We start from the raw sequence: 12,408 nt of genomic DNA on the forward strand, positions 1-12,408 counted from the left end.
GGTGTGAAATGGAAATCTCGACGACGGAGCAAGGGCTTTTGAATTCGGTCGGATACATTGGAATTGTGATAAGCTCGCATATGTGGGGGTTTTTAGCCGTAATTTGAGAATCAAGAATAATGCGTAGTTCTTACTAGTGATGCGTGGCTATAGAATTTTTTTATATATAGGACACAACCGGACGAAGACGTGTTTTATTGATATCCATGGGCGGAAGTTTCATTTTTGCTCTGTTATCTGCATTCTCTTTCAATGTATTCACACTGATAATGACAAGGCTGTTTGTTGGCATTTTGTAAGTTCATTCAATTTATCAAATTTCTACTGCTTCTTCTGGCTCAAGTTCATTTGGTCATTGAAGTGAGCCTACAAGAAAGGAGAAAATATAATAAATATAATAAAAAATTAATAAAAAATCATTGCAGTGTTTCAGGTGTTCAAGCAGCGACTTATTCGTACATTGGTGAATTCCATAGCAATGAAACGAGAACGAAGACATTATCCTTTGTGGCAATGTTCATGCCGGCTTGTTTCGTTTTCTTGCCATTATTGGCATGGGTCATCATTCCAATGGAATGGGAATGGAATCTATTTGATTGCATGAAAATTTCTCCATGGCGCATTTATCTGCTATTGAGTAGTCTTTTGAATGGAATCAATTTCCTTTGTTTGTATCAACTGCCAGAAAGTCCGAAATTTCTGCTCTCCATTAGTCGCAAAAATGAAACTTTGAATGTATTGAAAAGAATGTATTCGATCAATATGAATATCGATAAACAGGTAATTGACACAGTTTTCTCATTCCTTCCATGGTCACCGTAGCACACCTAAAAGTCATAAAATCAAACGTATATTCCCGCAGACATATCCAATAAAAGACCTGGTGACCGAGCCCACCGGAATTGCTCTATCCAAAGTGCGTGGAATTTATGGCATTTCAAATTTGGTCTGGAATCAGACATGGCCATTGTTTAAACGACCAAATGTTGGAAGTACATTTCAACTATGTTACTTGATGTTTGTTCTCTTTTCCATTGGACATGGAACATTTATGTGGTGAGTAAACCACGTTCGGTCGACTTGATTGCCTTTCTTCTCAAATGATGTGTCTTTAAAAAAAAGGTATCCCGATTTTCTTACTAAAATGCAAGACTATATTGATGGCTCATATACATTGTGCGACATTGTTGGAATGAGAGTGTTGCCATCAAGCATTCAAAGGTAACCATAAAATCTGAAGAATATTCAATACAGTGTTGTCTGTAATACCACAGTAAAATGCGTTCTTTACAACATTTTTAGGGGCCTCAACTCGTCGCTTGAGTCGGACGACAGTGTATCATCAATCGTGCTTACCAAATGCAATGTCGATCGTTCGAATACATTGACTTTTAAAATCATTTTAATGATGGGTGCTGTATTTGTGACAATCTCAGCGTTAATCAGTGTTTACATCAACAAAGTTGACCGAAAAAAGCTTCTAAGTATAAAAGCGATCATTTTCCATTCTTGTAGGAATATTTATTTTATCACTTTTAAATTCTAGTTGGATGGTTATTGCTTTGTTCTGGATTTTCTGCATCTATTTCTGTAATACCACATTTTTATGTGATGGCCATTTGTTTTATGATTTTCTTGAGCTGTGGTCTGTGCGGCGGAATCATCAGTGCAATATCCATCACAATATTTCCGATCAATATCAGGTAAACACGGGATCATGAAACGATCAAATAGTCGACTATTTACGATTATTTCACTGGTTTAAAAATGTCTTTTGTTCATTACAGGGCAATGGCAACATGTCTCATTTTAATGTTTGGAAGGTATTGTTCGATTCAAATGTTTGATTTAAATGTCTGAGTATTGATTGAATTTTAATGATTGATTTTAAAGGCTCGGAGCGGTTGGTGGAAGCAACTTTGTGGGGATATTGCTGAATGGTCACTGTGAACTCATATTCTATTTGTATGGCATTCTAATTTTAAGTAAGTTCATTTCAAATGAAAATCGTACCAAACATAATTTTCAATACCATTCTTCAAATATTTTAACGTTTCACTCACACAATATGTACACTTGTTCTAGGTTGTTCGTTCGTATGCTTTTACTTGAATACAAATCCAGTGGAACCATCGGCATTCACAAAACATAAAGCAATTGAAGTGAAATGTGAAACATGAAATTGATTTTGGCAATAAAGTAAAATGTTTTTCTTATACCAACGCGTTTCAATTTCGAAAGTTCAACTTGGTTTGTGCCAATAACAAGTTCATAGTGCAACTTGGATTTGGAATTACAACAATTCAAAAAAATATCTTGGAAAATACTACGGATGAATAATTTATTGATAAGAATTTCTTCGTCATTTTAACTTATCAACTCTATAGGTTTATAAAAGTTTCCGGTGGATAACTGTGAAAAATGCAATCAAGTATATAGTAAAACAAAAACCATCAACTATGAAGAAAAAATTAGAGTGTAACGAACCAATGTCATGAGCTAAATTCAAGGTCACTTATAAAAATAGAATTTGATTACTTTGATTATCGCTTGCATTCAAATTTCTATGGCAAAGTGAAACTTCGATTCTGAATTTCCTTCTTATCGATCAGTCTATATCAAAATTTTGAATGTTTTAAACTGTTCTGTTTCATGTCACAATGAAACATAAGTCTCCGTTTGAGTTTTGCAAATTGTCTAAGACAAATCGGGAATATTGTATTTCACGGATCGAAAGTGAAGGTAGTATACTAAACCCAGTGTAAATCTTTCTTATGTGTTTTCTTATAGGTCCAACCGAAGAAAATGATTCAGAAAAATGCAGCTTAGAATATGCGCTTAAAGCCACAGGTTTAACTTGCTTCTATTTTACGTTTGGTCAGGTTAGAAAATTGCATAAGTATATTTTAATTGTCTACAGAGCAAGGGAGATATCACTTGTACCTGTTGCTTGTGTGTGGCATCTGTTTGATGAGTATCATTATCGAAAATACAAATATTGGTTTTGTGTTGCCGTACATTCGCTGCGATATGAAAATCTCTTCTAAAAAACAAGGACTTCTATCCTCAATGGGATATGTGGGAACTATAACAAGCATAGGCATCTGGGGCTTTTTTGCCGACACTGTCGGCAGAAGACGCATTCTACTCATTTCCATGGCCGGCACGTTTATTTCGGCTATGTCAAGTGTATTCTGTTTCAATATCGAATCATTCATTGCAGCGCGATTTTTCATTGGCTTTTTGTAAGCTTCCTTTATATCCTTCTGACTTTTTGATGGCTGTTGTCGAAATACTAACCAGAAGAATTTAAATCTAGTGTTGCAGGCATCCAAGCATCAACTTTTTCGTATATCAGTGAGTTCCATAGCAGTGAAACGCGAACGAAGGCTTGTTCGTTTGTGACCGTGTTTGTACCAGCCGCTTTCATTTATTTGGCATTACTGGCATGGACCATTATTCCGATGCAATGGGATTGGGCAGTATTCGGATTGAAGATATTACCATGGCGCGTTTATCTATTTTTGAGCAGTCTTTTGAATGGAATTAATTTCTTCTGCTTATATCAATTACCAGAGAGCCCGGGATTCTTACTTTCTACCAATCGCAAAGAAGAAACATTGAACATATTACGGAAAATGTATTCAACTAACACACAACTCGATGGACAGGTATTTTTTTCAATTAACACACTTCTGTTATATGAACAAACCACAATATCGTTCATTGTACTTCTCACCTTTTGTCACTCATTTCATTCAAATAACAATGTCATTCTGTGTGGCTGAAATAACAAGTGGTGTTCTGAATCGATTGGCGACTAACTTTGTGCGTGTGACCATTGTCAATGGAAGAGTTTTCATTATTTTTTTTTCAAATACACAATATAGCTTTATCCAGTGAAAGATTTAAAAGTCGAAACGACCAGAACCACCTTATCGGATGTGAATGGTTTCTATGGCGTTTTAAAATTGATAAAAATTCAAACAGTGCCGTTATTCAAGCAACCAATCGCCGGGCTCTTTTACAAACTCTGTTACTTGAGTTTCGCTCTGAATTTAGTTGGGAACGGATTGTTGATGTAGTAAACGAATAGCATGCATATTTTACGGTGCTTCTCATCGATACGATTTCTTTCCAAAGGTTTCCATATTTTTTAACACTAATACAGGAGCGCAAGGGTAAAAATTTGTGCGACATTGTCGAAGAAAAACCAGTATCAAAGGCAGTTTATACGTAAGAACATGTTCCTATGAAACTAATCGAAAACATCATGAGAAATCAAGAATAACACGTAGTTTTTTTCTACTAGTTATGCGTGGCTACATGTAGATTCGGAAGTGAATAAGAAGCTCATGAGTATGTCTATTGATTGCGAAGACAATTCAAAGACTTTGATTTTTAAAGTGCTTTTGGGGATGGGAATTCTATACGTCACGGTACTATTTATGATCAGCGTTTTCATTGACAAAATCAATCGCAAGATTCTATTCAGTAAGAGGCATTCCAAATGTAGAGAAAACAACTTTGACATTATTCCTCATTTCTGCATGGTTGTGGCTCTGTTTGTTTTCTTCTTTAAATTTCAGTCATTTGGATATTGATTTGTACAGTGCCAACTGTAACGATATTATTCGTACGGGAATTCTATACGGTGTCAATTTCGTTCATCATATTCTTGAGTACGGGCATATGTATCAGTATGATTTTGGCGAATTCAGTTGATGAATTTCCAGCAAGTTTCCGGTAAATAAATAATGAATCTTTTTTGTGTGGATTAAATTAAATTTAACACTTGATTGACAATGTAAATAGAGCGTTGGCCACTTGTTTGGTCATGGTATGTGGCCGAATTGGTTCTGTATTTGGAAGTAATGCTTTTGCAAATTTCCTGACAAAATATTGTAATGCAATTTTCAGTGTATGTGGCGTTTTGATCCTGAGTGAGTATACTCAAAACAATGCAACTTCATAAATATTTCGATATCGTTTGGAAATCTGTGAATAATTTTTAATTTTAGTTAGCGTCATCGTATGCAGTTTCTTGAAACTAACAACTAAGCGCAACGATTCCAACAATGCCGAGCGTGTATCAAAATCCACGGAAATAAAATTTTAAAACTCGCGTGCTGAAAACCAATCCAGGTTGCGGTACAATTCGGTTCTGCCTGCGCAATTGTATACACATAGACGTTTTTGAATAAAATACACCGTCTTCTATTGTGTTTGACTAAAAAAAACGGCGTTCATTTTGTTTTCAAGGTTAAGAAAAGAATGTTTTCTTACCCTATTATTGAACACAAGTTCTGGTTGTCATGGTATTATTGAAAAACGCCGCAATGTAGACTACACCAATGAATTTTTCACATGAGTCAAATTGTAATAGAAATAACGTTACTGCACGACTCTTATCTGGAAAAAAGTGACAAAATTGATTTATTAAAATGATGATTAAATAACGTTAGATGGACGTCATTTTTATCGCTCATCATACATTAGCGTACATTCTGAACAAAAAATTCAAGCTTCAAATAGTTTTGCATTGTGCACACAACAATGTTCGTTCGTTGAGCGCCGCTCAAACTCAAGTTGGAAACAATCACGACTAATTGACAAATGAAAAGTCTAATTGAACGTTAAATTGATCAGCAATTAAAATCAATCATATTGATCATGAGAAGTATATAACAACATATGTGTGAAATTGGAAATGGCAACAAACACATTTTATTGTGAAGTTTGCAAATAAAAATATTTCTACTGAGCACTTTAAATACGGAAGTATTTCGTGGCACACATTTACAGATTGCATTATTATCTTTGATGTAAAAGTGTTGTCGGAAATAATAGAAGAGCTAAGAAATCGTTTGAATTTTGAAAAGTTTAGTTATAACTAAAAAAGAATAGATAGTCGTGTGATTTAGTGACTGAAGTGCCTGTGCCACAGTAGCATTTTTATGTAGATTATACACTACTTTCATATATTAATAGTTCGAATAATAATTTAAAGAGAAAAATGGCGGGTGACATTCCAATGGGTGCCATAGAAGGAAATAAGCAATCTGGCATTGGTTAGTATAAATGAAAATTGCATAATATGTAGCAAGTGTTAATGTGAAACTATTTTCAATTATTATTTTAAGCTATTGAAAACGAACATGAAGTAAGCCCAACAAAGGTGATAATTCATGAGCATACTTTGGACGAAGCAGTAGGAGCAACAAGTGAGTGATAACAAAAGATGGAATTTTTCTGAATACGTATTTTCTTCTCTGTAAACTAATATTCGAACAATCCGACAGAAATTGGAAAATTTCAAACAATATTGATCGTGTTGAGCGGTCTTAGGTAATCATAAATGAACTGAAAATTTAGGCATTTTCAATAAAATAATAAATTGGAATGAAAAAAAACTTCTTATTCAGGCATAACAAACCAAATAAGCAAATAAAATTTGCTAATTATGCCAGAATCAGGAGTTTTTCTCCATTCTAATTTATTATTTCAGCTGGCGCAGTAGATAAAAGAAAAATTGATATATGTAGGTATTTTCACTAAAAAATCCATAATTAATCTTCAAGTATTATGGGAGCTGGGTTGGAAAATGTCAACATTAGCTATATTCTACCCTATGCAAAGAGTGATCTTAAATTAACCATTGCCGAACAAGGCGTGCTGACTTCTGTATCATTTCTCGGCATTGTGTCGACATCATATTTATGGGGTTTTCTCGCTGGTAAAATCATTTTATACATGTACCACCATGGCGATTTGAGATTTATGATAATTAAAGAAAAAATTGTCAACCCATTTTCCACCAAGATACATGGGGCCGGCAGAAGGTGCTTTGTGTAGCGGCTCTGAGTGGATTTTGTTTCTCATTTATATCTGGATTTGCAACAAATACGACAACGCTTATTATTCTTCGATTTTTAGCGGGAGCATTGTGAGTGAATGAATTTTAAAGTGACTAAGAAAAATATGGCAAATTAAATGCTAATGAAAAACGTCTACTTCCAGCCTGGCCGGAAGTCAAGCGGGTGGATTCTCCTATATAAGTGGTATTTTCCTTTTGAATTTTGTGATTAAAATTGTTTGAATATGAACATTTTTTTCGATCTCGTATGCATAGAATTTCACACATTCAAAACGGCTGCACGAGCGGTTGCTTGCTCATCAATAATGCTAAGCGGTCTGGCAATCGTATTATCATTGTTAGCCATTGTAATATTGCCAATGGGGTGGACTTGGCACATTTTTGGTATGGATTTTAAGCCTTGGCGCTTCTTCATCGTTTGCAGCTCTTTTATCAACTTGTGGAACGGTGTTGTGTTTTTATTTTTGCCAGAAAGTCCAAAGTTCCTACTTGCCATTAATGAAAAAGAGAAAGCACTTCAAGTATTAAGAAGGGTTTACGCATTCAATACCGGTCAACCGGAAGAGGTATGTACGATTGTCTATCAACATTTTTTTTTTCAATAATGTAACGACAAATATTTGAAGAGCTACCCTATCAAAAGCATCAAGAGTGATTCAATTGGTGGTAACAACTTAGCGAGCACGAAAGGATTTTGTAATATTATGTGCTTGTTATGGTCACAAACGAAGCCAATTTTTTTGCCTCCTTTGCTTGCGCATACGTGGAAACTGTGCTACCTCATATTTGCCATTTTTGCCATTGGACATGGAACTTTTATGTGGTAAATGCCAAAGCGTTCATTTTCAAAATGACAGCATATATTTTAATTTTAAATTCAACAAAAACATTACTCGGAATAACCATTTCGAAATGCAGGTTCCCCGATTTTCTGGTTCAGCTTCAAAACTACAATGGACCGCCGAAAATTCTTTGTTCAGTCGTTGAACCAAAACCAAAATTAGTTCAGGACGATTTTGAAATGTACGATAAGGATTTTATACATGATATTTTTCGAAAATCGTGTATAATTTGTTTTCTAATTTTCAGATGTCAAAATGTAGATAACCAAAACCTACCAACGTACCAAATTTTGTTGGGAGTCGGCATATGTTTCATGGCGTCTGGCATGTTAACAAGTTTGTTGATGAAGAAAATTTCACCCAAAAAAATTATCTGTATGATTTTAGATGTTTTCTTGGTTTTGGGTTTTTTAATCGATTCAAATTTTTCCAAACTCTTTTGTTTGCAGGCAGTTGGATGTTTGTTTCAACGTTGACATGTTTTGCATTGAATTTCTTCACTAATTTCGGAATGATTGTGACCAGTTTCATAATTTTCCTCAGCTGCTGTAGCTGTGCAAATATTGTGATGGCAGTTGCAGTGAATTTGTTCCCCACCAACTTTAAGGGAATGGCCACCGCTTTCATATTGATGTGTGGAAGGTAATGCAAAAATTGAACTAAATTCGAATGGCATAATTTGAATTGATATATAAACATTTTTCAGAATTGGAGGATTTGCCGGCAGTAATCTTGTCGGAATGCTACTGACAGGCATGTGCACTTCGATTTTTTATATCGAAGGCGGATTATTGATCAGTAAGTATAATTAAAAAAATTAAATTTATATCAAATTGGCTATTGAACTAAAATATTCATTAATTTAAATATTTTCAGGTTGTATCTGTGTCTTTTTGACAATAAAAACCACCGAAAAGTCAACGCAAAAGCCAGTACCTGAGCCAAAATAATGGTTTTGCAATTAATACAAATTAAGTTCTAAATGAAGAATAAATAAATAAAGATTCATTCTATTTCCGCGTGTCATTTTTTCCACTTAGATTATCACATTTTTTGTTCGCGTACTTGTACATCAAATAAGAAGAGCACACTTGAACTGATGACATTTAAGAGGTGTATATAAAGAGATGAATCACAGAGTTGCCAATCACGCAAACCGTACAGATTTATAACGCAAAATACAAGTACAGTTCAGTTCTTATCAATGTAAATGGTGTTGTTCGACTTCTTTTTTATGATTACCAAACGTATAACGTATAACGTAATAATTATGACAATTTCATTCGTTGAACTAAAGCTACAATTAAAGTAAAACAATTCCCTGTTTTATATTTCAATTCGTCAACCTGCTTTTAGAACGTATTATTTTTAGTATAATGTTATCATGTCAGTTTTTGCTGAAAAATCAGTATATGCCAAAAAACGCAAATAAACCCAAGCAAAATTTATTAATGTAATGAGTTTACAGTTTGAAAAAAGGGCACGGTCTATTTGTACGATAAAAATCGTACAAAATTTACGTTTAGCCTCACAGGCTATTCGTACGGTGAATTTCAGAATTTCGTACGAATAGATATAGAGACTAAACGTACGGATCGTACGAATAATTTTTCTCCGTATGTTTAGTCTCCATGTCTATTCATACGAAATTCTTAAATCCGTTCATTTAAACGAAAAAAATGATTCTGTTTCGAAAAATGGTAGCAATAAACAAAAAAACAACAACAACAAACCAATTTGATTACTCATTTTTGGTGAGTTATGTTTGGGCTCATTCGGCAATTACGGATTCAAAACAATTGATCGGTCTACAATCGTAAGTTTTGAACCCAAAATTGCCGAATTAGCAATTATTATCGTTCACGCAGACAGACCGAGTTGATTTTTGCACTTGAAGGCAGTACAATCAATCAGTTTGATTTCAATCATGATTTGCAGCCCAAACACAATTCACCAAAAATGAGTAATCAAATTGGTTTGTTGTTGTTGTTTTTTTGTTTATTGCTACCATTTTTCGAAACAGAATCATTTTTTTCGTTTAAATGAATGGATTTAAGAATTTCGTATGAATAGACATGGAGACTAAACATACGGAGAAAAATTATTCGTACGATCCGTACGTTTAGTCTCTATATCTATTCGTACGAAATTCTGAAATTCACCGTACGAATAGCCTGTGAGGCTAAACGTAAATTTTACCGTACGAATAGACCGTGCCTGAAAAAAGCGCTTACAACCAATGAATTTAACTATTCGTCATCACTTTAAATAAACGTTTTGTCCATAGACGTTTTTGGAGGGTTTTAGATGATTTTGTCATGGCTGCTTACAAAAACGTCTATAAAATTGACAAAATCGTCTAATGAAATGACAAGAACGTCTATGACAAAACCATCTAAAAATGTTACAAAATCGTCTATTTTTTTTCAAAAACATGACAAAATCATCTATAATTCTGACAATTTTTCATATGACAAAATCGTTGTGGAAATTGACAAAATCGTCTATATTCACAATTTCTGAAAAAATGACAAAAACATCTAAAAACCTCCAAAAACGTCTGTGGACAAAACGCGTATTAAAAATGACAAAATCGTCTATATTCACAATTTCCGAAAAAAGTGAAAAAATCGTCTAAAAATCTCCAAAAACGTCTATGGACAAAACGCGTATCAAAAATGACAAAATCATCTAAATTCGCAAGGCAAACTTTTTTCTTAACAAATGTGCTATAAAAATGGACACAAAATATTTCTTTAATTAGAAAAAACACCACCGTATTTATTTTTGTGATATATTTTTTTGCTTCAAAATCGTTTCTATTATTACAAATTCGTATAATTGTATTTTTATAAGAAATCGTTTGTTCAAAATATCAATTCCCCATTTTTGCTCGACTGACACTCAGTGAATGGAGCACAGAACTTAATTCTTATTATAACTTCTAAAAAGAAACAAAGTACAGATAAATCCCGTGTATCATCTCCACTTGTATTGTTTTTTACATTGAAGGGCGTTGCACGCACCTTAACATTCACAATACAAACTCAATGCGAGTGGAGACGCCTTATGAAAAATGGCACAGATTGCTAGTGCTAAGGTTTATCTGTACTTTCGATCAATTGCTTTTTCTATCACAATACAAATTGACTGCTACATACGCTGGAGGGCTGGTGCGGATTTCTTTGGCCGCCCACGAGGTGGCTTCTTTGCCAATACTTGCAATCGGCCGGAACTCCTGTTTGCTTACATAGGAGAGCTATCCCTACGATGTGTTTACATGTTACATTTTTCATAAAGAAAGGACAAGAACATGTAGAACGTTTCCAATCAACAAGTAAAACAACTTTATACACACGTTGGTGTACTTGATCGATATAAATGTCAAAATCGGTGATGCTCTCTACATATTCATGGATGAAAATTGCTTGTTCGACTGTACTTATTCGATCTTCTTTGCTTTCTTGGCACGAAATCACATAGAAGACACCGTTGTCGCTTTTGAAGATTCTTCTCTTCGTTCCAGGATCTGTTGCAAATTCAGCACCTTTTTGCAAATCCAACTTGGACAATTGTACTGATGTGTAGAAACATTTACTCTCTTTTGTGGCAACGTATCGCTCTGAGGTGTGTTTGATCATCTCGCATAGTGTTTCCTTAAATTGTGTGAGAGATTGTCGTTCTCTAACGGTGTGTACTCTTTTGATAGCTGAATTAAATCCTTCGTTGGGATTATTTGTGTCTGGAGCAGTCAAGCAGGCGGCACTGTACCAAAAAGATGATTTTGTCAACAAAAACGTATTGGAATTTTAAATGGTTTGGAATAAAAATGTTAGATTTTCAGATGATATTGTCCTTTTTAATGGGCATTTTGTCCATAGACGTTTTTGGAGATTTTTAGACGATTTTGCCACTTTTTTCGGAAATTGTGAATATAGACGATTTTGTCATTTTTAATACGCGTTTTGTCCACAGACGTTTTTGGAGGTTTTTAGATGTTTTTGTCATTTTTTCGGAAATTGTGAATATAGACGATTTTGTCATTTTCCACAACGATTTTGTCATAAAAAAATTATCAGAATTATAGATGATTTTGTCACTTTTTTAGACGATTTTGTAAAAAAAAGTAACAATTTTTCATTAGACGAAATTGTTTTTATTTTAGACGGTTTTGTCATTTTTTATAGACGAAATTGTATTTAACCATTTTGTCATTTTTTCGAGAAAATGTGTATTTAGGTGATTTTGTCATTTTAAATAAAAAATTTGTTAATAGACGTTTTTGGAGGGTTTTAGATGATTTTGTCAATTTTGCCAGAAAACTCGTATTATAGACGATTTTGTTATTTTAAAACCCGATTTTGTTAAGAAAATATTGTAACATTTTTAGATGATTTTGTCATTTAAAAAAATATGTCATTTTTTTAGACGATTTTGTTTTATTTTCAGACGTTTTTGTATTTAACCATATTATTTATTCAATTTAAACCAGAGGCAGTATGTATCTTTCAAAAAAAAAATTAAACCAAGATCTTGTAATTCATTATTGAGATAACTGAAAAAATCTTTTTTCTGTACCTACTTTGTTACAACTATATATCCTTCGTACTATGCTTTTAATCCATAGTGTTATTAAAAGGGACAACTTTTCATGATATATTAATGCAAAGTTACTTCGATGAAATACAT

At 33.7% G+C, this 12,408-nt stretch overlaps 2 protein-coding genes and 1 long non-coding RNA gene across 7 annotated transcripts; all 3 read left to right on the forward strand.

Moving 5' to 3' along the window:
• LOC129570057 (synaptic vesicle glycoprotein 2A-like) lies at positions 1-2,216 on the forward strand (the record flags this gene model as incomplete). Its single annotated transcript, XM_055449435.1, is given in 10 exon segments — positions 1-98; positions 171-295; positions 426-780; positions 863-1,056; positions 1,123-1,221; positions 1,303-1,484; positions 1,547-1,703; positions 1,788-1,823; positions 1,894-1,985; positions 2,086-2,216. Coding segments are annotated over 10 exon segments (1,433 nt in total), but the record flags the coding sequence as incomplete, so codon positions are not given.
• Positions 2,217-3,101: 885 nt separating this feature from the next.
• Positions 3,102-4,740, forward strand: LOC129570058 (uncharacterized). 2 transcript variants are annotated; one of them, XR_008688092.1, is made up of 6 exons: positions 3,102-3,245; positions 3,320-3,671; positions 3,891-4,084; positions 4,144-4,236; positions 4,313-4,494; positions 4,590-4,740. It is a non-coding gene; the product is annotated as an uncharacterized LOC129570058 (long non-coding RNA). The 2 variants fall into 2 exon arrangements; XR_008688091.1 differs by having other exon boundaries at positions 4,313-4,740.
• Positions 4,741-5,566: 826 nt separating this feature from the next.
• LOC129570059 (synaptic vesicle glycoprotein 2C-like) lies at positions 5,567-9,033 on the forward strand. Of its 4 annotated transcripts, none has more exons than XM_055449437.1 (13): positions 5,567-6,071; positions 6,144-6,224; positions 6,303-6,348; positions 6,582-6,736; positions 6,823-6,946; positions 7,021-7,061; positions 7,133-7,443; positions 7,504-7,700; positions 7,796-7,900; positions 7,967-8,094; positions 8,169-8,361; positions 8,426-8,517; positions 8,596-9,033. In XM_055449437.1, the coding sequence occupies exons 1-13, from the start codon at positions 6,017-6,019 to the stop codon at positions 8,667-8,669; spliced, it is 1,602 nt and encodes a 533-aa protein (XP_055305412.1). In that variant the 5' UTR covers positions 5,567-6,016; the 3' UTR covers positions 8,670-9,033. The 4 variants fall into 4 exon arrangements, with proteins under 4 accessions (XP_055305412.1, XP_055305413.1, XP_055305414.1 ...); XM_055449438.1 differs by having other exon boundaries at positions 5,815-6,071; positions 7,967-8,055; XM_055449440.1 differs by lacking the exon at positions 5,567-6,071 and having other exon boundaries at positions 6,175-6,224; positions 6,546-6,736.
• The last annotated feature ends 3,375 nt before the right edge of the window (positions 9,034-12,408 follow it).

The sequence above is a fragment of the Sitodiplosis mosellana genome, unplaced genomic scaffold (assembly GCF_009176505.1).
Source record: "Sitodiplosis mosellana isolate CC-2019 unplaced genomic scaffold, AAFC_SMos_1.0 Smas_scaffold_47, whole genome shotgun sequence".
Classification (NCBI taxonomy): domain Eukaryota; kingdom Metazoa; phylum Arthropoda; class Insecta; order Diptera; family Cecidomyiidae; genus Sitodiplosis; species Sitodiplosis mosellana.